The sequence below is a fragment of the Heloderma suspectum genome, chromosome 9 (genome assembly GCF_057233095.1).
Source record: "Heloderma suspectum isolate Gila_16-S chromosome 9, 16-S_ref, whole genome shotgun sequence".
Classification (NCBI taxonomy): Eukaryota; Metazoa; Chordata; class Lepidosauria; order Squamata; family Helodermatidae; genus Heloderma; species Heloderma suspectum.
The window spans coordinates 2,417,172-2,438,157 of record NC_139466.1 but is presented as its reverse complement, the minus strand read 5'-3'; the positions used below and the strand labels follow the sequence as shown (position 1 = coordinate 2,438,157).

Here is a 20,986-nt window from a genome sequence, read left to right as displayed (position 1 = left end):
AAGGTTAAAGGGGGGGGCAAATTACAGAAAATTCCAGCATATTGTCGCTTAAAGCTCTTCCTGACACTCAGCAAGCCTTTGAGGATACAACTGCACATAAGCCAGGAAACTACTGAACGGGAGGTGTTTTGGCCCCCGGGTCTGAGGTTCCACACCCCTGCATTATGGAGGCATGGGAGGACACATTTCCCAGGCACATGGATGGCAGAGCAGCCTGATCTCAGGCCATCAGAAGAGCCTGGCTGCCCGATTAGACCAAAGGCTCATCGGGCCCAGCACCTTGCCCCCCCACAGTAGCTGCCAGACGCCTCCAGAATGCACCAGGTGGGCACAAAGGCAGCTGCCCTCCACTGCTGTTGCCCACGGGGGCACCATGCCTAGTGAGGCTGGCATAGCAGCAGCTCCTTGTGGCCTCTCCTTCTGCTCTGCCTCTCCCAATCCTGCGTTCTTGTGGCCACATTCTGTTGGGATGGGAGGCTGCTTTTGTGATGCGGGTTTCGTTTGGCTTGTGGGGCTGCGATTGCCAAGCCTGTTGTTGTTGTTATTAACCACCCATCTGTTCTGTTCCCCCCTCCCCACAGAATGACCTGTCTCCGAAGGGCTGCAGCTGCTAGAAGGGAGAGGTTCTGGGCAGCTGGGTGGCTCTAAAGAGGAACCTGCCAGTCGCTGCACAGCCCGCTCTGCCTGCCCGCCAGCGGGATCCCCCTCAGAAGACCTTCTCTCTCCGCCATGGGGGTTCTGTGAGCCCCAAGAGTCTGCTTGAGGCCTGGCATCCGGCGCTGTCCTCCCCAGACCATGTGGCAGTCACTCCTGCGAGGCCCGCCGGTCCTTCCCCCCCTTCTACGAGTGACTGAGGTGGCCGCCGGCTGGGAGGCCTGCCTGGCGCTGTGGGTCCTCAGCTTTGCCTCGGCCGTCGTGCAGATGGAGAGCCAGGCTCACTCGCCCACGGTTAACACGCACTACGGGAAGCTCCGTGGGGTGCGGATGCCCTTGCCCAGCGAGATCCTGGGCCCGGTGGACCAGTACCTGGGGGTGCCTTATGCAGCGCCCCCCGTCGGGGAGAAGCGGTTCATGCCCCCTGAGCCCCCCTCCTCCTGGTCGGGGATCCGGAACGCCACCCACTTCTCCTCGGTGTGCCCGCAGAACATCCACACCGCCGTGCCAGAGATCATGCTGCCCATCTGGTTCACGTCCAACCTTGACATCGTGGCAACCTACATCCAGGACCCCAACGAGGACTGCCTATACCTCAACATCTACATCCCCACCGAGGATGGTGAGTCCCCAGCGGGGTGCCAGCAGGAGACGTGGCTCTCCGTCTCCCTGTGGTTGGTCTCATGCGGCTGCAGCATGCCGGCGCTGGCCCCCTCCCCGCCCGACGCATGCCTGTCTGTCTGTGGAGATGCTTCTCTGGCCACGCTGCCTGTCCTGCGCTCTCTCCTGGCTGCCATCCTTTGTCTTTCTGGCTTTGTCTCTCTCTCTCACGCACACACATGCGCTGCCTCAGCCCATTCTGGCCCTCCCTGCCATGGCATCCTCATCCTCATGGCCATCACCACGGGCTCCTCTCTTGTGTTGCGAAAGATGAGAAAACTCTCCAGCCAACCGACCGCAGATCTTCATGGCAAGGGCCAGTCGGGGGCACCGAGGGGCCAGGTTTGGCCCTGAGTTTGGTTTAGGGCTGTCCTTCCCTCGACCTTCTATTTCTCTTCCCCCTCCACCCTGTTTCCACTGTGCTAGTTTGGGCAGGGGGGGAGGTGTTGCAGGGACCAGCTGGGAGGACCATGCACTCTCTCTTGCGCACTCCCTCTCTCTTGCTGGGACAGCATTGCTTCTGAAGCGCGTCCAGAGCTGGGGCCGAGTTGTAGCAGGGCTTCCCTCTCTCCCCGGTGCCACGGTCAGCGGTGAGAGTGCGCAGGGCGGGTGGGGGTCTGAGCCATGGCCTGCCTTCCCGAGCCAGAGCACAAGGGGGGCCTGGCCCTTTGTGGTGAGGCTGCGCGCCATGGTCTTAATGCTTCCTTTCCAGGGGGTCTCCTTCTTCAAACCGTAAGTAGCAGTGCCAGGAAGGCCTTTCAGCCTCACCACAAGGGGAGGGGGGTGAGCCCAGCCACAGCAAGGAAGGGGAAGATGGGAGGGGGCCTCTTACCTGTACAGCAGCACTGGGGATAGCTGGCAACCCCTTCCCCGGGGGTGAGGTGGCAGCTTCATGCTTAGCGCACCCTCTCCTCCCTCCTCCTTCCCTCCCAGCACACCTACTTGGCTCCAGGGTTTTCCTGCCAAGGCAGCACCCCCCTCCCCATTCCCCTCTCCTTTCCCTGCGGTCAGTCCCAAGGGGGGGCGGGTGAGGGGGGGCAGGAGCTGGGGGAGGGGGGGCCGGTGGGGAGGAGGATGGATTGCATGCCCACACCATCCACTGGAGCCTCCTGTTATTTTGTAGTCTTTTATTCATTTTACAGTAAAACGGATTTCCAAGGAATGCGCCCGAAAACCCAACAAGAAAATATGTAGGAAAGGAGGTAGGTTGCGAGCCGTAGCCTGGCAGAGGGGCACAGAGAGAGGCAAGAGAGAGGGTGAGCGTGGCAGGGGCTGCCTGGCCAGCCCCGCGCCACACCAGCATCCCCCCTCATTCTCGGGGAGGGAGGTGGAGGGCCCTCCTGCAGGAGCTCAGGGTGGGTCTGTCTGCCCGCCCGTCCTCACAGGGAGCTTCCTCTTGGGACGCTCCTTTCCCATGCAGCGCCCTTCACGGCATGGGGAGACCCCCCCACTGTGGCCAGGGTCGGCCCGCCAGGCTAGGCACGGCCACTGCTCTTGCTGGCACTTCAGAGAAGAGGTTCCTTTGCCCTCCCCCTTTGCCCACCCAGGCTCCCCAACTCTGGATTGGTGTACAGTGCTGAGTCGAAGCCATGTTTGCCCACCCACATCTCTGGCAGCAGGCTGGGGCGCTTCTGCGGAGGGGGCAGCGTAGCGGTGACAGAGGCCTTGTCAGCACTGATCCAGGCAAGATGGCGCCTTCCCTGGCATTCCCCCACTTCTTGCCCCCCATCGGCCAGCTTTGTATGTAGGGTGCGTGGCAGGGACATGGCTGGCTGTAGTTGCCATGGCAACTGCCTTGCTGTGTGTGCCATCTCTGCCCTGGCCTTGGATTTGTGTGGAGCTGCTGGTCCCCCAGTTCCTCCAGTGTGCGTGCCGCCAACACACCAGCACACTGGGTCGCACCCCTCCTGCCTTTCCACTCTTTCACGCGCACCCTCAGGAGAGCCTCCTCTCAACGCACCTCCCTTGCGGAGCTCCTTTTCGAAATGGTGCCTCCCCCTGCTCCCTGCCAGGGGACAGATGCGAGGGCGTGGCTCCTGCCGGGGGTGGGGGTCCTGTCCTGAGCTCGGTCCTCTCTTCCTTGGCTGGCCCTGGGAGGCAGAGTGGCTCATCCCTCCCACTCCTCCTGCTTAGGGTCCTGGCTTGCCTGTGCCACCACCGGCTGGCTCCTGGCTATTCCCAGGACCTCTCCCTGAGTGCCAGGGCTGGTGCACAAGGGGCTGGCATTAGGAGTCTTGGCACAGGGCCCCTGTGGAGCTGCCTCTGCTTGCGCTGTGCCAGCAGCGGGCCACTTCAGAGCCTCGGCTCTCCTCCGGGAGCTCCTTGGCCATGCCCCACCTGTTGCAGGCGCTGAGCTGGGCAGAGCAGGGGAGGTTTGGTGCTGCCCTGGAGAGGCTCCCTGTGCCAGCCTCCAAGTCGGCATCTCCCATCCCCCGAGCACCCGCCAAATCGGCATGGATCCACGGAGCTCCGGAATGGCTTGCACACCCTGTTCCTTCCTCCTTGGCAAGGGCTCAGTTCAGCTTTAGTGGCAGGACGCCTGCTTCCAGATGGATGATGTCTGGGTAGAAACATTGTCGGGATGTTTCCATTATCCCTTAACCAAGCCTGGGCATCGGTGTGGAAACACACCGTTCAAGTCCTTGGAAATGTCACTAGTCCATCTCTGCCCCAGCACAAGGGCACTAAAGCTGTGTGTGTGTGTGTGTGTGTGGAGGAGGAGGAGGAGGGGAGGCAGGGGCTGCGATGACCCCACTGGAGGTTTCTGAGGAAGTTAAGTTGTCAAAGTGCTTAAATGGCATGCATATGCATTTTATTGTTGCTGCATATAACGCAATCAACATGCATGACATTATTCAAAGTATAGAAGGAAAGGAACTTAATCTCAAGCTGGACACAGGGGGCGGGAGGCAGGGGTTAAATAGCATTGAGGGGAGGGAACATGCATTTATTCCAGTTTTGTGTACTGAGGCTGGGCTACAGTAGGGGATGGGGGTTATGCCCAGGATGTCACACAAAAGGTGGGTTTAAAGCAGGATTTGAAGGAAGAGGTGACATCACACAGGTGTTTGGGGGTGGGGAGTTCCAGGTATAAGGGACACCAAGGGAGCATGTGACCGCACTTATGTGTTTGCAGTTTATGAAACAACTTTGCAAAGTAAGAAGTGTCCCCTTTTTGATCCTTTTTTTTTTTTAAATTCAGATCCTCAGTACTGAGAAAGTGGAAATCCTCCATTTATTTCCACAGGGGGATTCATGCAAGACAGGCCCTGTGGTACCTTTGCTGACCTCCAAGTGATCTCTGCTTGGGAACTGGAGGCTTTGCAGCAGATGCTGAAGCGACATTGTAGGAAGATGCACTACCTCTTTCCTGCTACTTCCCGTGTACCCAGTTGTGCCAGACTGGGATGCTGTCAGGCAGATGTGCCTTGTGTCTCAGCCTGATGCAGGCATTTCTGCAGCTGGCTTGTTTGCCCAAATGATGCTGGCACAACTATTGGGCTACTTATGTGAGCAATGTAATGAGGAGGAAGAGGTGGTGACTTATTCATCTGCAGAAATTTTAACTTGCCCCTTGACTAATACCAAGGGAGAATTGTACTGCTGGTAGGGAGGGAGGAACTCAGCTTTGAAGTTAGTAATGGAAAATTTGATGTTACCAGGGAGGCCATATTGCTTAACCTGGAGCACTGTCTTTCTCCGTCATAAGGGAATAATGTGCCCTTTTTACACAATGGGTCACTTTGGGCAGCTTCCCCCATGGAGCAAAGAGTGGCTTGGCAGGACCAATCTCCATCCTGACTGTGTGGTGAGAAAGGGTCTGTCTTGCTTCCCCCGTGCTGTGTTCCTGATCAGACCTCTTGCCTGCTTAAGGATCATGACATAGGATGCATTTTTCTTATTGTCTACTTTAGCCCCCGTTGCTCATTTCCATGAGGGCAGGCACCCCTGTCCTAAAGCCAACATAAGGAACAGCCTTCTTAATGGGAGGCCAGTTTAAGAGCAAGCGGTGCCCTCATTTCCATTGGCCAATGTGAGATCATCCTCTAGCAAGCTTCCTGTTGCTTGTTAGAATTATCCCTTGTTAGAAGGAAGTCCCACGGGGAATGATGGCAAAACCTGGCTGATGAGCGATGAGGTTTCCTTCGAACCAGGGGCATTGCTAGGCACTTAAGATTTGGGCCCCCGGCCTATAGGACACAAATCTGCATATGCTAATTTATATCTATATATGGAAATGTAGAAAGAGTGACTAGGATTTATTTATATTTCACAGGAGGCACAGCCAGCCAATCAATTTCCCATCCAAATCACACCAAATAAAATAAATTCTTCATTTAATTTGCACCCTGATCCAGGTCACCACAAACCAATGGAAAGTTTTTTTCTAAGCTTAGTGGCCAAGCAGAGGAACGGGTATGTGGGAGGGGGGTGTTGTAGCCTGTGGGGAGAGTTAACTCTTCCCTCCTCAGCTGCAATCCCCCTTGAAAATTGCTCTCTCCAAGGCAATTAAGCTGAGAGAAAAGCCGTCCATTCTCCCATGGACACTCAGGGCTACATGGAATAGATCCAGCCCCTGGGAAGCAGAAGTAGATTTGGGACTGCCAGGCCGAGCAACGCCCCTGCTTCAAATGCGGCCGTGTCGTCCTGTGTTGGGTTGGGGCTGGGATTTCTGTGCCTTGGGTTAAGCAGATTTTTCAGCTGAGTTGGGCCTTTTGGTGCAGCGACAGAGGCTATGGCAGGCCGCACGCTTCCCGTGCAGTTTGTCCTAATGTCCTGGCTACTCTGCAAAACAAAATGGAAAATTGCTTAAGGACTTGTAAGCCTTGCCTGTCGGTCAGGAAACTGAAAGACAGAAACCACCCCGAAGTAGGCCAGTGCATCTCTTTCGCGCCATGGTGTCTTACGTTGGATCTACTTGGTGGCGGAGTAGCTTTCTCATGCCCCATGGCAGCAGAATCAAGACGCCTGTTTAAACAGCAAGCCCCCCTGGCACCCTTGCATCCCAGCTCAAATGCTCAAACTTGTGCTGCTGGCTGCATGCAGAGGGATCTGGGCACGCTGTGTGGTGCCTGGAAGCACTGTGCCCGTCTCTCCCCGCCCTTTGTGCCCATGCTTCAGCAAAAAGCCCTAGTTCGTGGCGGCAGAGAGGGGCCGGGGGTCTGACATGGCACCACTTCTTTCTGGACATTTGGCGAATATATAAGGGGCATGCACCCGCCACAGCAGCCCGATGCTCCCCGCACATGTGCGCGCACACACAGGCAGTTCAAGGGCAAGGGAGAAATGAATAGTTCTCGAGGCCCTGGGCCCAAAGTACAAAGGGGCCACGCGTGGTTTACAGTGCTGGCTGTATTATGAATAAAAGGGCAGTTTCTCTCTGTTCCCATCAAGTCACTTGCAGAGCACTGCTGAAAATACGACAGGAAGGTTTGGCCAGGGCCGTTGGTTGTAATCCACCCTTGAGCCCTCCACGCCTGTCTCCTCCACTTGGTAGAGCAGCTGCATCTCCCCTGCCTCCCCTCATCTCTGGCGAGCTCCCAGCAGCCAGCTCCAAGTGGCTCTCTGGGGCATCGAGGCTGTGGAGGCTGGTCCCCTGGTGTCTCTCTCTTTCTCTCTCTGCTGCGCACAGCAGGCTGTGGGAAGGAAACAAGGAGCCGGGGGCTTAGTGGAAGAGCCCCTGCTTTGCGTGCAGAAGGTCCCAGGTTCGATGCCCAGCATCTTCCGCTCGGGCAGGAAAAACTGCCTGCTGGCAGCCCTAGAGAGCCGCTGCTGCCAGTCAGCGTGCACTGACTGGTAGCAATGTACTGAGGCAGACCCTGGGGCCATCGATCCCACATGGACCCAGGGTCTGACAGTACAAGGCCGCGTCCAGTGTTCCTAAGGCTGCATTTGTTGGCTTCTTGGGGCTCCCATGCACTGCCCTAGTTGGTGGGTGTGCAAGGGGGTTTCTGAGGAAGGGCAGTGGTGAAAGCAAGGCATGGCTGCCTTCCACAAACCCCATGGCCTCCAAATTCCACCGTGGGGCAGGGGCAGGCAAAGGGAGCAGAAGGGAGAGTGAGGCGACGTCCGCAGCAGGATGGAGGGCCCTGCACGAGCGGGAGGCGGCGGGACTTTGGTGCTTCTTGATGGGAAATGCAGTCTCTTTCTGCCTTGGTTTCCATGGCGATGGTGCAGGCCTGGAATCCAGGCAGCGGCTGGAGACAGGGGAGCTTTGTTCGGTCTAGGCGAGGCTTTGTTCTGCTCCAGCCTATCTCCTGCCCTCCAGCTTTGTGGAGGCTTTACCTCCTGCCTTGAGCTCTCCTGCGCAGGTCCCTTTGCGTGGTGGGAACGCTGCCAGTAGCCAAGAGCTGGGGGGGCGGGGTAGAGCCGCTTTGTGTTGGAGCTGGCCAGAGGGGAGGCGATAAGAGCCACCGGGGGCCCCTTTTTGACCCCAGCCTGTCTAAGGCCTGAGAAGCCGTCATGCTGGGCTGCGAACCACATGCACAGGTGCCGCCTGCCCCAGCCAGGGAGGTGGGGCACCAGTCACGCTGACACCCGTGTGGAGTTGGGCCGGGGGCTGTGAGTTCAAAGTCTCCTGTCTTCGGGGGAGGGGCAGTGCAAAATGAATCGTGCAAGCTGAACCAGTAACTGGTTCTCCTGGGCGAAGGCCCGGCTGGCAACTCCTCTCTGAACGTCCTTTGGCTTGCCTGTTTTCCAGCACACCATCCCTTTGGAACAAGTGCAGCCAAGGTTCTGTTCCCAGCCACTCTTCTGAGAGCCATGCCAGTGATGGGCTTGCAAGGCAAACAGCCCTTGGCTTGTCCGCATGTGGAAGGTCAGGCTCACCCAGGAGAGAGGAAGCCCACGAGATGCGGGAGGGGGCCTTCTAACAGGGCCATTCACAAGAGACCTTAAACACCCAAGCTGGAATTCCCCACAATTTCCCAGATTGGAATGTACATTTGGTTCTGCAGATGGTCCGTTTCTGCTTTCTGGAGGGCACGAAGAGTGCTCCGGCATGGGGGGCTAAAAGGCATTCTTAGTGCCATGCATGTAAGAACCATCCCATAATTTGCCAGATGGACAAGGGGCTTGCCAAGCTCCCTTTGCAGTTCTCCTGAAACAGCAGTTTGTCTGCCTTTTTCAAAAGTTGAGAAGTTTAAACGGTTTCCCTGGAGGCAGATACCATGGTACTGAATGTGCTTTGCACACAGGAGATCCCAGGGTTAATCCCTAGCTTCTTGAAGGAAACAGGCTGAAGGAGATGGGGAAAAAACCCCACTCTACCTGAGGCCCTGGAGAGCTGTTTCCAGTCAGAGCAGATGTTGCTGAGCAAAATGAAGAAACAGTTTCGCGGCCTCAGGCAGCTTTGCTTGTTCATAGAAGTTTCCTGTGCTGCCGTGTCCCGTGGCTACGAGTATTCATATTGCTGATCAGGATGTGATGCGCAGAGCCCCCCACCTCTGGCACAGAGGATTGGGTGCTGCTCTCTCTCCCTTGCTTGAACAGCCCACTAGCTCACCACTGCCACATGCATAGGAGCATGCTCACACCAATGTGCACACATACACCTCCCCACTCCCACAGGCACATACCAGAATTGTGCATGCACAGTTGTGCATTTTCCAAGCAAACCTGGTGGTGGGTGGGCAGTCGAGGGCTGTCTGTTCAGTATCTGTGCTCAAGCAAGCAGCCACTCTGAGCGCATGCAGTGCCCCAGCCTGATCACAAGGCAGCATGCGCTGCTGCCCACAAATTGCCACACTGTTCTGCCTCCTCCAGCAAAGGCAGCTGTTCCAATCCCACCTACCCAACCCCCAATGTCATGAGGGCTGTTGGTTTTTCCAAGGGAACCAGCGCCTCCCAAACTCAATGGCCAGTCCTGGAATCCACCCCCCCCCCCAGGAAGAGAAGGGGGAAAGGCGTGTGTGCGTGTGTGTGTGGCCTGAAATCCCAGTGTGGAGGGTCCCACGGGTTTACTCCCACCTTTGTCCTGCAGGCCTGGCTTCCAGACTACTGCGTCTGGGAGATGACAGGTGGGTGGGTACCCCAAAAGAGGGGTGGCTGCTTGACCCTTCCCTCTTGCTGTGAGTAGCCTCTTGCCCCACCCTGGGAATGGGAGAAAGGAAGCTTCTACGGACAGCCCCTGTCCCTGTCCCCCCCAGTGCTGCTTCTGGAGGTCAGAGGGGGCAAAGTGATGCTTAGTGGAGCCCAAGCGCTGCCCAGGTAACGTGCCCACCTTCTCTGCAATCATGCTATTTTTGAATTCTCTTTTGTTTCTTTTTTCCTTTTCTTCCTGTTTTTGTTTTTCTTTTTTCTCTCTCTTCCTTTTTGTTCTGTCTCCTCGTGTTTGGTCCTCAGGCTCCAGCGCTAAGAAACAGGGCGAGGACTTAGCGGATAATGACGGGGATGAAGATGAAGGTATTTGTGTGTGCCAGGTGGCTGTCGCTGCATGAACCTGCTCTCTCACGCTCTCTCTCTCATGCGCGCTCCTCATTCGCTGCCATCCCAGGAAGTCCCAGCTGTTTGTGTCTCTCTGTCTCCTTGTGCTGAGCGGTTGCATGGGAAGAGCACGGGGGGGGGGGGAATGCTCTTGGAGCCTCGGCCTTCTCTTCCATGGGTGTGGGGAGGGGCGAGAGGGGAGGGAGCGCAGAGCTGTGGGGGTGTGATTGCTTAAGGAGCCAGCTCGCTTCCCTGCGTTGTGGTCTCACTCGGGGACATGGCCAGCAGCATGGCGAGCTGGGAAGAAAGTGAGCCAAGGGACACCAGGGTCTTTCTTGGCCCCCTGCCCTTTCCCCCACCAGCCATCAGAAATACGCTGTTTTGACAAAGAGATGCTCCCCCTCTTAGATTTCCTGTCCCACTACCTCCATCCATGCACAGCAGATCTGCAGGCTTGCAGGAGCATGCACGTGGTAGGGGGTGGCCCAGGTCTGAAGAAGCCCGGGAACCTGCTGCCACTGCTGTTCCTGTGTATCTCTCACTGCTCATGGGCTCGCTGTCTTTCTCCTTTCTCTTTCTTGGCCACTCTTGCCCCTGGAGGGCTGGGCCAAGCCCTAGAGGATGGAGACTAGTGCTCTGCTCATCTGTGCCTGTTGGCCGCCCCCCAGAGTTAGCAGCCATGTCTGAAGGCCAAGATTGAGTCCCTCTGACACAAGGCCTCCTGCCACACGGAGACCACGCTGGCTGCAAGTCACGGGTGCGAGGGGACTGTTCCTCTTTCACCCAGGCAGCTGATGGTCAAGCAACTGTCCCGTAGTTCGCAGGGCAGAGGACATTACTGGGAGAAGAGTCGCTGCTGTCTCCTCTCCCCAGGATCTGGAGGGGAAACAGGTAGGTCAGTACACCCACGGTCCAGACAGAGTCTGGGCTGATGGCAGTGCCTATGCAGCAACTGGAATGGTCTCCTGAGCGCATGTGGAGGGTGAAGCTGCCCTTAGGCGTGGCTGTGTGCTGGGCCAGGGCAGGGGTGGAGGCAGCGGGTGTTGGCAAAGCCAGGCACTCCAGCAGGGTGCCCCCCTCAGATTTACTGCCAGCGCCACGGGCTGTTTCTGAACTGCAAGATGATGCATGCCTCTTCTGGGCACCAGCAGATGCCTTGCGAGGGTGAGTGTTCACCTGTGAAATAGTTGGTGCTTATGTGCAGTTATCTTTTGACAGCCAAATAGACGAAACCGGATTGTTATCCCTGATGCTGTGCAAAAATTGCAAAATGGAGCCAACTTGGGAGATGATGGCCTCCTCTTTGCGTGGTGGTTTTTGTTGGAAAGAGCACCTGGGAATTCATTCCCCCACCCCAGGAACATAATCAAGTGATAAGTGTTGCATTGACTGATGGGTGCCGCATTTACATAATCATAGAATCATAGACTCATAGGGTGGGAAGGGGCCTACAAGACCATCGAGTCCAACCTCCTGCTCAGTGCAGGAAGCCTGATTCCCAGGTGGTCTCCCATCCAAGTACTAACCAGGGCTGACCCTGCTTAGCTTCGAGATCAGACAAGATCAGGCTTTGTAGACCTCTATCATGTAATAAGAAAGCTTTGGCCCTGGTTGTGTGAAATGGCTGATAGAAAGCAGCTGTTGTGAACCCTGAACTTGCCAGGAGAAGCCCAGCCATTTTCCAGATGCCCCCCTTCCCTGGGCTTTCCCCCAGCTGGACTCAGAGTGTTTTGTGGAGTGTGTGTGTGTGTGTGTGCCAGTTTTCCCCTGGGGGTGAATTTCCAGCTGTTCCCAGCCCCCATCAGGGCACTGAGGCATCAGCGGGAGGCTGTGCAGCCCCCCAGGACTGTGCCTGCTTCCGCAGAGACTCAGGATCTGGGCAGAAGGGACGCCAGGTGTGAGCATGCTGCATCAAGGAGGGCTCAGGGACCATGGAAGGCAGCCCCATCCTTGGAAGCAAATCATGGCCCTTCTGCCCCGCAGGGAGCACACTTGAGTCCTTGGGAAAAGATGCACCTGGTGCCAGGCATTTGAGTGAAGAGTCAACGCGAGCTCCAAATATCTCCCCCGTCCCACACACACAGCTTTGCAGACACGTGTTCATTGGGAGAGCACCGCAGTGCGCCCCCGGGGGAGCGGCTCTCCTTCAGAGCTCTAAAGAAGAGCCCAGGCACTGTTCACCTGACAGTCCCTTCTCTAGCCCCATGGAGCAGATGATCTGTGTGTGTGTGTGGAAGGGGGCACTTTTGTAGAAAGCAGGGTTAGCCACACCCAGCAAGGGGCACTGCACAGGCATGCCCCCCCCCTCTCTTCTGCATTGGAAGACTCCAAAGTGTGGCTGCACATCCAGCTGTGCTGGTGGGCCAGGCCTGGAGGTGAGGCACAGGGCTGTGTGGCCTTGATTGGGTTTGCAGCCCAGCTGCATAGAGGCCGTTCTTCCTTCTGCAGGTCTGTGAACTCCGGCTGATGGCCTTGTTTGTGGGTCAGCGCGCCACATCCGGCACCATGGGGCTTCATTTTGCTTTTCAGTGGCCTATACTGACTGTCTGTAACCTCCCTGGATGGAGGGCTGAGACCTTGGAGTTGCAGATAGAGAGAGGAGGGAGCCAACCTGGCACCTGTCAGGAGCTGCTGTTGCCACCTTCTCCTCTCACTTGCTCCCGCCCAGTTCCTGACCTTACCAGCTTTGGCCACTTACTTCTAATCATTTGGGGCCAAAGCCTTACTGAGGGTCTCTGCAAAGACGACGTGTGCGTCCAGGCCAGGCTCTTACCATGTCACTCCCTGCCTTATTCAACCTAAGGGTGTGTGTATGTGTCCAGATCACCTTGTCTCCATCCCACAACCTTCCTGTGTTTTCCCACTGCTTGTTCCCTCTTTCCCCCCCACAAAAAAATTGTTCAGGAGGGAAAGACAGAATGGGCACCCAAGGCCTTTGGATGGGTAGTGCTAGCAGCAGTGTGTGCCATGGGCCGGGCAGGGGGCTGCTTGCTTGTGGGGGCAGATGTGCCGATCGCCACACCTCTGCCGGTGCCCCCATCTTGTGTCTGAGCGGACAGCGTCAGTAGCAAGTGCCCGCGCATGCCCACGTGGGCCCTTCTTGTTGCTCGTCGCTCTCTGTAGGTGTTTTAAAAAACTGGGGACATCTCTTCCTCCCAGCCACGTGCAGCTTGCCATCCCCCCGTCAGGTCAAAGAAGCCCACCTCTGCCTGCTCCTGGGGTGCCTGCCCAGTCCAGGCCTCACCACTCTCTGCTTTGCTCTCTGGGGCATAGTTTCCAGTGAACAGGAATCTGGTTTTCCTGGATCATCTTGAATGTTCAGTGTAGCTGGGTCCAGCACAGCTGCCATGGTGGACATCAATGGGATTGCAAGAGCAGGATGGATAAACATGGGGCTGCTGTGTATTGAGGGGGAGCATGCCCATGAACCACTCCCCAGTGCAGGCTGTCCTTGCCAGGTGCGTTGCTCTTAAGGAGCAACACCTGAGGAGGGGAGGAGAGCGCGAGCGCGATGCTGAGCATGGTGGGATCTAGCTGGTGCCAACCCTTGCTGGTGGGCCTTGGGACAGCATGGTAGCTTCCCGGACAGCTAGGAGAGGCAATGCTGCCTTTCTGCATTCTCCCTTCAGGCCTGAGGCCTTTTGGTGTGCGCCGCCCCCCCTTCACACTTCCCCAGTGAAAAGAAGGGTCTTCCTCTCTTGCCCCTTCCTCTCCCTGTGCCTCATGACTGGCACTCACCTCTCAAGAGTGGCCATCTCCTGGGGCACTGTGCTTGAGGTGCACGCTCCTGTTCACCTCTTCCTGGGGGCATTACCGACCATTCAGTCTTCCCGAGGAGGCACATGGGTCCTGGGACACTGTCCCGACTGGCTTTGTCCCTCTTCCCAACCGGGGCTCTGGCCTGGCAGTGCAGCATTTTGAGTCTTGACTGAATGGTGGCGCCTGTAGGTCTGCAGGGCCTTCTCACCCTGGCTGGCTTGCTCTGCCTGCCTCGAAAGGCTGGCAATCCCCGGGCAACAGCCGGTGGTCTCTGTGGCTGGGGGTGGGGCAGGGAGGAAGTGCTACAGGTGGAGCTGGGCCGGGCCTCTTCTCCGCACCCCTCCTCTGGAATGGTCCACCAATGGCCCACGTGGGCTGCAGGTAACAAGGAGGTCTTGCCGGAGTCCTGTCTCTAGCTTCTTCCCCTTGCAGACATCCGGGACAGCGGGGCCAAGCCGGTGATGGTGTACATCCATGGAGGCTCGTACATGGAAGGCACGGGCAACATGATCGACGGCAGCGTGCTGGCCAGCTACGGCAACGTCATCGTCATCACCCTCAACTACCGCGTGGGAGTGCTGGGTAGGGAGCCGACGGGCCCGCTTGGCTGGGGTGCAGAGCCGAGGCCCACGGAGAGGCGCCTTGAGGGTGGGGCAGGGCAGGTGGGCTGTGAGCAACAGAGCATGGAGCAGTGCCTTCCAGCACTGGGTGGGTAGGGTGGGCCTTCCTGCCGGGCTGGAGGAGCTGGCAGCCTCGCGGCTTCCGTGTTGTCTGTCCTGCTTGAAAATGCCTGGAGCCAAGCAAAGGCCTTTGGGGGCCCCCAGCCACAGTTATTCAAGAGGTTGCCGCGGCTCAGCTCCCTCATGTCCCTGTTGCCCCCTTTGGACATTTGGAGCAAGCTTTTTAAAAGTGGGGGTGGCGGGAGAGAATGAGCAGGGCTTTGATGTGCACAGGGTGAGTGTGCGGATGTGAGCGGGACTCTCCCAGTCGGCTTGGCCCGTTTCTGCACAGGCTGCCGTCTGAGCCTCCCCCCCAGCCCCATGTCCCCAGCACCACCCCGCTGCAAAGCCAGGCTGTGGCTGGCCAAGCAGAAGGGCCATATCCCCTGCTTGGGAATTCTGTCTCATTTACACGTCCTGGCACAGCAGAGAGCAAATATTGGTCTGTGGTTAAATATTGAATAAGCGTGTTTACCCATCTCCTCCTGCTGTGCTGCCTGGCAAACGCCGCTAATGAGCCACACCAGAGGGAGTATTCTGTGTCTCCGCTGGGGTGCAGCCAAGCTGCCTCTGGAAACGGGCTGAGGGGCAGCCTTGGCCATCCGTTTGTGGGCAAAGCTGAGCAGCCTTGTCAGAGCAGGTCCCTGGGCCCGGCTGTGTCTGCTCGAGGAAGGGTCCCTGCCTTTCCTTGGAGCTTTTGCCATTGTGCCCTGGTGCTCTGCCCAGCACAGCCACTCCTCAAGTGCCCTGACCTCCTGAGGGCCGGTCTCCTCGGTTCCAGAATGCAACGGCCCCCCTGCCGTTGAGAAGGCGCCTGCAGTGACACTGGAGCACCCTTAGCTGCGCATGGGGGACGTTTGCTGCATTGATGGTGGTCTGGGTTGGGAGCACAAAGGAAATGGCTGACCCCCAGCGGCCTTGATCCTCGCTCTCAGAGGCCTTTGCATCAGGTTGCCCGGGGCAGGGTGAGGGCTGGCCTGAGGTTCTTCAGAGATTCATGTAATAATTGAAATCCTGATTTTCTCAATATTGTCCTAAAGCAGCTTATAGCAAAGTATGAATACAACATGTAGAAAGTATCAAAAATCAGTCAGAAGGATCCAAAATAAAAAGCTAACAATCCCCCTGGCAGGATAAGTCTTGTTACATGCCCCAGAATGTGGGGAGAGGCCTGGCTGAGATGATGGTCCCCTTTGGTTCCCCCAGCAGGCCCAAGGCAGCTTGGCCTTGCTGAGCCAGAAGTGGAGGCGGCCTTGCTGGCTAGGCCTAAGGCACAAGATGGCAGATGGGGCCTGGGCTGGTTGTGAGGGAATCAAGGCCTGGCCTTGGCCAAGGAGCTCCCTGACCTGTCTCTGGTTACCCCCTTGATTGCTCAGGATGACTGAGGGCACAATCCTATGCACATTTAGGCAGAAAAGTCCTACAACTCCCAGCATTCCTCAGCCAGCCATGTTGGTTGGGGAATGCTGGGAGTTGTAGGACATTGTTCTGTCTAAACATGACCAGTCAATCATCTTGACTGATCCTCATAAATACAAACCACCATGCTGCCCATCCTATATTCCAAAGATGGCAGTTTGTCCTCAGGGTAACCCCTTCAAACAATCCGTTTGTCACCAGCAGGGTTAGAAAAGGGTCCAGACTCCAGCTACACGCACTTTGGCCTTCTGTGTGTGCAGACGGACCCCCTTGGGGAACCTCTCTCAATATCAGGCAGGGGTGGGGGAAGATGTCTTGTCCCCAACAGCTGCAGTTGACAAACTGGGCCCTGTGGTGTTGGCCCTGTGCAGCGGGGGTGCGGGGTGAGGGATGAGGGCAGGCCCACGTCGACGTGGCGCCAGCGGTGCACCATGACAACTATCTGCTTGCCCCCAGGCTTCCTGAGCACCGGGGACCAGGCTGCCAAGGGCAACTATGGGCTGCTGGACCAGATCCAGGCATTGCGTTGGATCAGTGAAAACATTGCCTTCTTCGGGGGTGACCCCTTGCGCATCACTGTCTTTGGTTCTGGGATTGGCGCCTCCTGTGTCAGCCTGCTCACGCTGTCACACCATTCTGAAGGTAAGACAGCAACCTCACCCCTATCTGCCAGTGCCATGTCTACCGGGGAGGAGGAGTGGCAGTGCAGGATGTGAATGAGGCCTAACCCTTTCCCCATCTCTGTTCTGACATTACTGGACTTCTCTGTCTCCACCTCGACTGACGTGAGAGGAATATGGCGTTTCACCCCTCCGTCTCTCTGTGCATCTCACATCGGTACATTTCCTCCTCTCAAAATTGCAAGTTCCAAACATATTTTTTTGTTCATCTATTCCTAAAAAGAAGCTGAAGGGATGTATGTTATTGCACTCATACCCTTGCAAGCAATTGGATGGTGAAAAGCATGCCCCCCTCCCCCCCCCACTAAAAACAAAAAGGGGTAGAGAGGAGAGAGATAACAAAACATTGTGGAGCGAGTGTGATCTGGGATCAGGAAGTGCGGGGCTGGGGGGGGTTATGTTCTGCTTGAAAAGGAACTAGCAAATGAAATTAACAAGAACTCCAACTGAATGGGTACACTGGTACAGTCCTGGAAACCCACACACAGTGGTGCGCATGAATTTAATGTCTATTAAAACATTGAACTCTCCAGTCATGGAGGTGACGGAGGAGGGGCAGGCGATGGTTTGGGAAGAGGGGGCAGTGTTCCGCACCTGGGATTTCTCACAGCAAAACTTGCGCCTCTTCAGCGAGGACGATTGTCAGGAGGACGCATTTGGCATCCTATGCCATAGTCTTTGCTTGCACGGGTTTGCAGAACACACACAAGTGGTGGCTTTTGCCAGGGTGGCCCAGGCAAGGTTTGGTGGTGTTCAACTGGGGCAGGAGGAGCGTGAGAGGCTGTTTATGTAGTGGGGGGGGGGGGGCTGAAGATGGACAGGGTCAGATTCCCATCATGCGTTAGGGTTAGGGTTAGGATGCTAGGGAAAGTGGAAGGCAAAAGGAAGAGGGGCCGACCAAGGGCAAGATGGATGGATGATATTCTGGAGGTGATGGGCTCGACCTTGGGGGAGCTGGGGGTGGCGACGGCCGACAGGAAGCTCTGGCGTGGGCTGGTCCAGGAAGTCACGAAGAGTCGGAAGTGACTGATCAGATAAACAACAACAACAGATTAGTTGAAAGAGGCATAAGAACCTTTCAGGCCCCTGAAGGAGTCCTGAGGACAGCCACCCTAAAAGAAACACCGGCTGCAGACGGGGCCTACAGGGACGTCAATTGCAGTGATCAGAAATGGCTTGGGAGCCCATGAAACAGCCACGGCCAATTGGGGTTAAAACCACTGCAGAGGCATTTCTCAAGCCTAAAGATAACAGCTGCAGGACAGGCCCGTGGTGAGATGCTTCCGCTCGGCACGTGCAACGAACCAGACAGGCCCATCTATCCGTTCCAAGTGACCTTGTAAACAGGGTCCGGAAGCGTGCTGTCCATAACTAAGGAGGCTACGAGCAAAGTACCTGCTTTCTTTTTCTTTTCCTTTTTTACAAAACCTGTAGGATTGGGCTAAAGGCCCCACTCTCTGACCTCCTTACAGTGCTGCTGGGGCGGCAGGATTCTTTCAGCTGGAGCAAAAGAACTCTCACTTGTGCGGGTTGACGCTAGAACTGATCACAGAAACTGGCCGAGTCTATTCAAGACTGGCCCATCAAGCACACCCTGGCCACCAGCTGAACCCAGTGGCACTATTGGCACTGCCGTTCTTGGAGTGTGTACAGTTGTCAGCAGCCCCTGCTGGATAGTGCCCATGATATCACCGCTGCTGGGAACCAGCATGCACCTCAATGCTTTGCTTAGTTTGGGAACTGTTCTCAGAAGGGCGTGCTGTGTTTTATTCAACACAGTAAAGACTGAGCATTTATCCAGTTTGCTGAACAAGGGCTCATAGAGCCTGGTTTTAAAAGGCTGAAGGAAGTCGTGCATAGCCACTTCTCAGCATTGCCTCACTGTGCAAGAGGTTTTTATAATTTCCCATAGGACTGTAATTAACTAGACCGGAAGTTGCTTCCACTCCAGTGTAGTTAATTTTATTGCTTCCTTGATGTGCTTTTAAAGGTTACACTGGCTGACTAGGTTGCAAAGGTGGGTATTCAAACTCCGATTGGGAGCGCTTCCAGGTGAGGCTTTTATGGTGCCATCGCTCTGCCTCCTGTGTTTTCCCACTGCCTTGTCCATCTTTTCTCTTGCTCCGGAAAATCCGTTAAGGAAAGCAGACTGGAATTGCTGCTGCACAAGGCCTTCTCATTGGTAGTGCTAGGAGCCCTCTGTCTGAAAGCACCTTAGACCACCAAATTAACTTTTGGGGCGGGGGGAACAGCTGCAGTACAGAATTAGGGGTTTCTGTTTGGACTTCAGGGCTGAGGGTGGTCTTGTGGAATGTGGCTGGTGCAAGCATGAACCCCAGTGTGCAGGAGTCTCTGGAAGCAGGCATGGACTGGACTGCTCCTGAATGGCCTTGGGCAATAAAACTCCAAACTCATAGCTGCCAAAAGGCAGGAGCGTAGGATGGAGAGGGGCTGCTGGCCATTTCTGTCTGTGGAGTTGTTGCTATGGAAGAGGACATCCCCCGATGGCAAGGGCTCGTAGTTTGGTGGCAGGGCATATGCTTTGGGTGCTCAAGGTCCAGGATTCAGTTTGCCCCCGTTAAAAGGATCTGGGGTGACAGAGATGGGGAAGGCCTTTGCCAGAGACCTTGGAAAGCTGCAGATGGGCCGGCCTAGATAGCCCAATGGTTTGACCTCTGTATCAGGCAGTTTCACGGGTTATGTATAACAGCAGGTATGCCGATAGGAGGAGGAAGAGGAGGAGGGAGACAAGCATTCATGTTCTGTACCCAAGAATGTGTCTTTCACTGCATGGATCCCCAGAGGTGTTGTGTGCGGGCGTGTGTGTTTGTGGAATGCATAAATGGAAACTGAATGAGTGAGAGGGGAGCGTGGCAAGGGCAGATTGCTATATTAATCAAGGGTTGCCTAGAATGCTGCTGATTGCAGGAGGGAGGGGTGCGTCTGCATGCTGCACTATGCTGGAAAAGGCCGAGAGCCATTGTGAAGCCCATCCAGGACCACATTGGCTCCCTCCTCCGTTGCCCTAATGCATGAGACGCCAATGGGATTCCTGCCTGCAGAGTGGAGGCCTGGCCCCAGCGCCATCCCCGAGATGCTTTTTAACCAGCAAACATTCACTCGGGGGATTTCTGCTGCTTCTCTTGCTGCTGTTGTGCAGCCTATAAAAGAGCCCTTGTAGCTCGAGCTAGAGACAGAGCCACCGTCGTGTGCTAGCAAATGAAGCTGGCAGGAATATGCAGAACTGCAGCAGGCCCCAGGGACTGGGGAAATAGACAGGCTTCTGAGCTGGCCAGGGAGGAGAACAGGCTCAGACATGAGGATGCTAATGGAGGATTTGCTAATGGCATGGGGGTCTCCCTGGGGGTGGGAGATAGGCAGCAGAGCTGGGATGCTTTTCCCTACTGCTGTACATACAGAAGAGAAACGTCCATGTTTGGCATTGCCCCTATGAAAGCAGTCCCCTTGGCCATTATCCTAGAAGGGCAAAGAATTGTTTGTTTGTTTGATTTGATTTCTGTCCCCCTCCCCTTCTTTACAAAGAGGTTAGGGTGGCTAACAGCCTATGTAAAACATAGTACACCCCATAAACAATCATGATTCTAAAATCACAAATATATAATAAAATACAATACAACCATCAACACAATCATTCAAAGAAAAAATAGAGCACTTTCCTATACTCCTAAAGGCCTGCACAAATAAATAGGCCTTTAGCTGGTGCCTAAATGACAACCGCATGGGGGGCAGCCACATCTCTACCGGAAGAGAAGTTCCAGAGCTGGGATGCTGCCAATAATAATACTAATACTACTACTACTACTACTAATAATTTATATCTTGCCTTTTCCCCAATACTGGGACTCAAGGCAGCTTTACAACATTAAAACTTATACAATTAAAACCTATAAATAAAAATATAAATACAAGTGTACAAAAGTTAAAATATAATTAAATCATCAATATTAAAATTGTAAAAATATCAAAACATTAAAAGACAACAAGAAAAGTAGTATCCATCCATCACATTTTCACAGGTCCGGACTAGTTATCCCCAAAGGCCTGCTGGAACAAATAAGTTTTTACATGCCTACAAAAGCATACCAAGGAGGGTGCCACTCTCGCCTCCCTGGGAAGGGAGTTCCAGAGCCTTAGGGCAGCCACTGCAAAGGCCCTCTCCCGCATTCCCACCAGGCATGCCTGTGATGGTGGCGGGACGGCGAGAAGGGCTTCCTCTGAAGATCTCAAGGCACGAGTAGGCTCATAGGGGAGAATACAGTCTTTCAGATAACCTGGACCCGAGCCGTATAGGGCTTTATAGGACATGACCAGCACTTTGAATTGTGCCCGGAAACAAACTGGGAGCCAGTGAAGCTGTTTTAACAGGGGAATTGTATGTCATAGAATCATAGAATAGTAGGGTTGGAAGGGGCCTTCAAGGCCATCAAGTCCAACCCCCTGCTCAATGCAGGAATCCAAGTCAGAACATCCCTGACAGATGGCAGTCCAGCTTCATCTTGAATGCCTCCAGTATGGGAGAGCCCACCACCTCCCTAGGTAATTGGTTCCATTGTCTTATTGCTCTAACAGTCAGGACGTTTCTCCTGATGTTCAGCAGGAATCTGGCTTCCTGTCACTTGAGCCCATTATTCCGTGTCCTGCACTCTGGGA

General features: G+C 55.5%; 1 protein-coding gene across 2 annotated transcripts in view; it reads left to right on the top strand.

The window, feature by feature from the left end:
* The first annotated feature begins 795 nt into the window (after positions 1 to 795).
* NLGN3 (neuroligin 3) overlaps positions 796 to 20,986 on the top strand; it is a 33,237-nt gene continuing 13,046 nt past the window's right edge. The window contains exons 1-5 of one of the 2 annotated variants that reach the window (XM_084813299.1): positions 796 to 1,276; positions 2,457 to 2,516; positions 9,658 to 9,717; positions 13,930 to 14,079; positions 16,092 to 16,277. In XM_084813299.1, the coding sequence (XP_084669425.1) occupies positions 796 to 1,276; positions 2,457 to 2,516; positions 9,658 to 9,717; positions 13,930 to 14,079; positions 16,092 to 16,277 (937 nt within the window). The remainder of the gene's footprint in view (positions 1,277 to 2,456; positions 2,517 to 9,657; positions 9,718 to 13,929; positions 14,080 to 16,091; positions 16,278 to 20,986) is intronic. The other variant, XM_084813300.1, reaches the window with a different exon arrangement.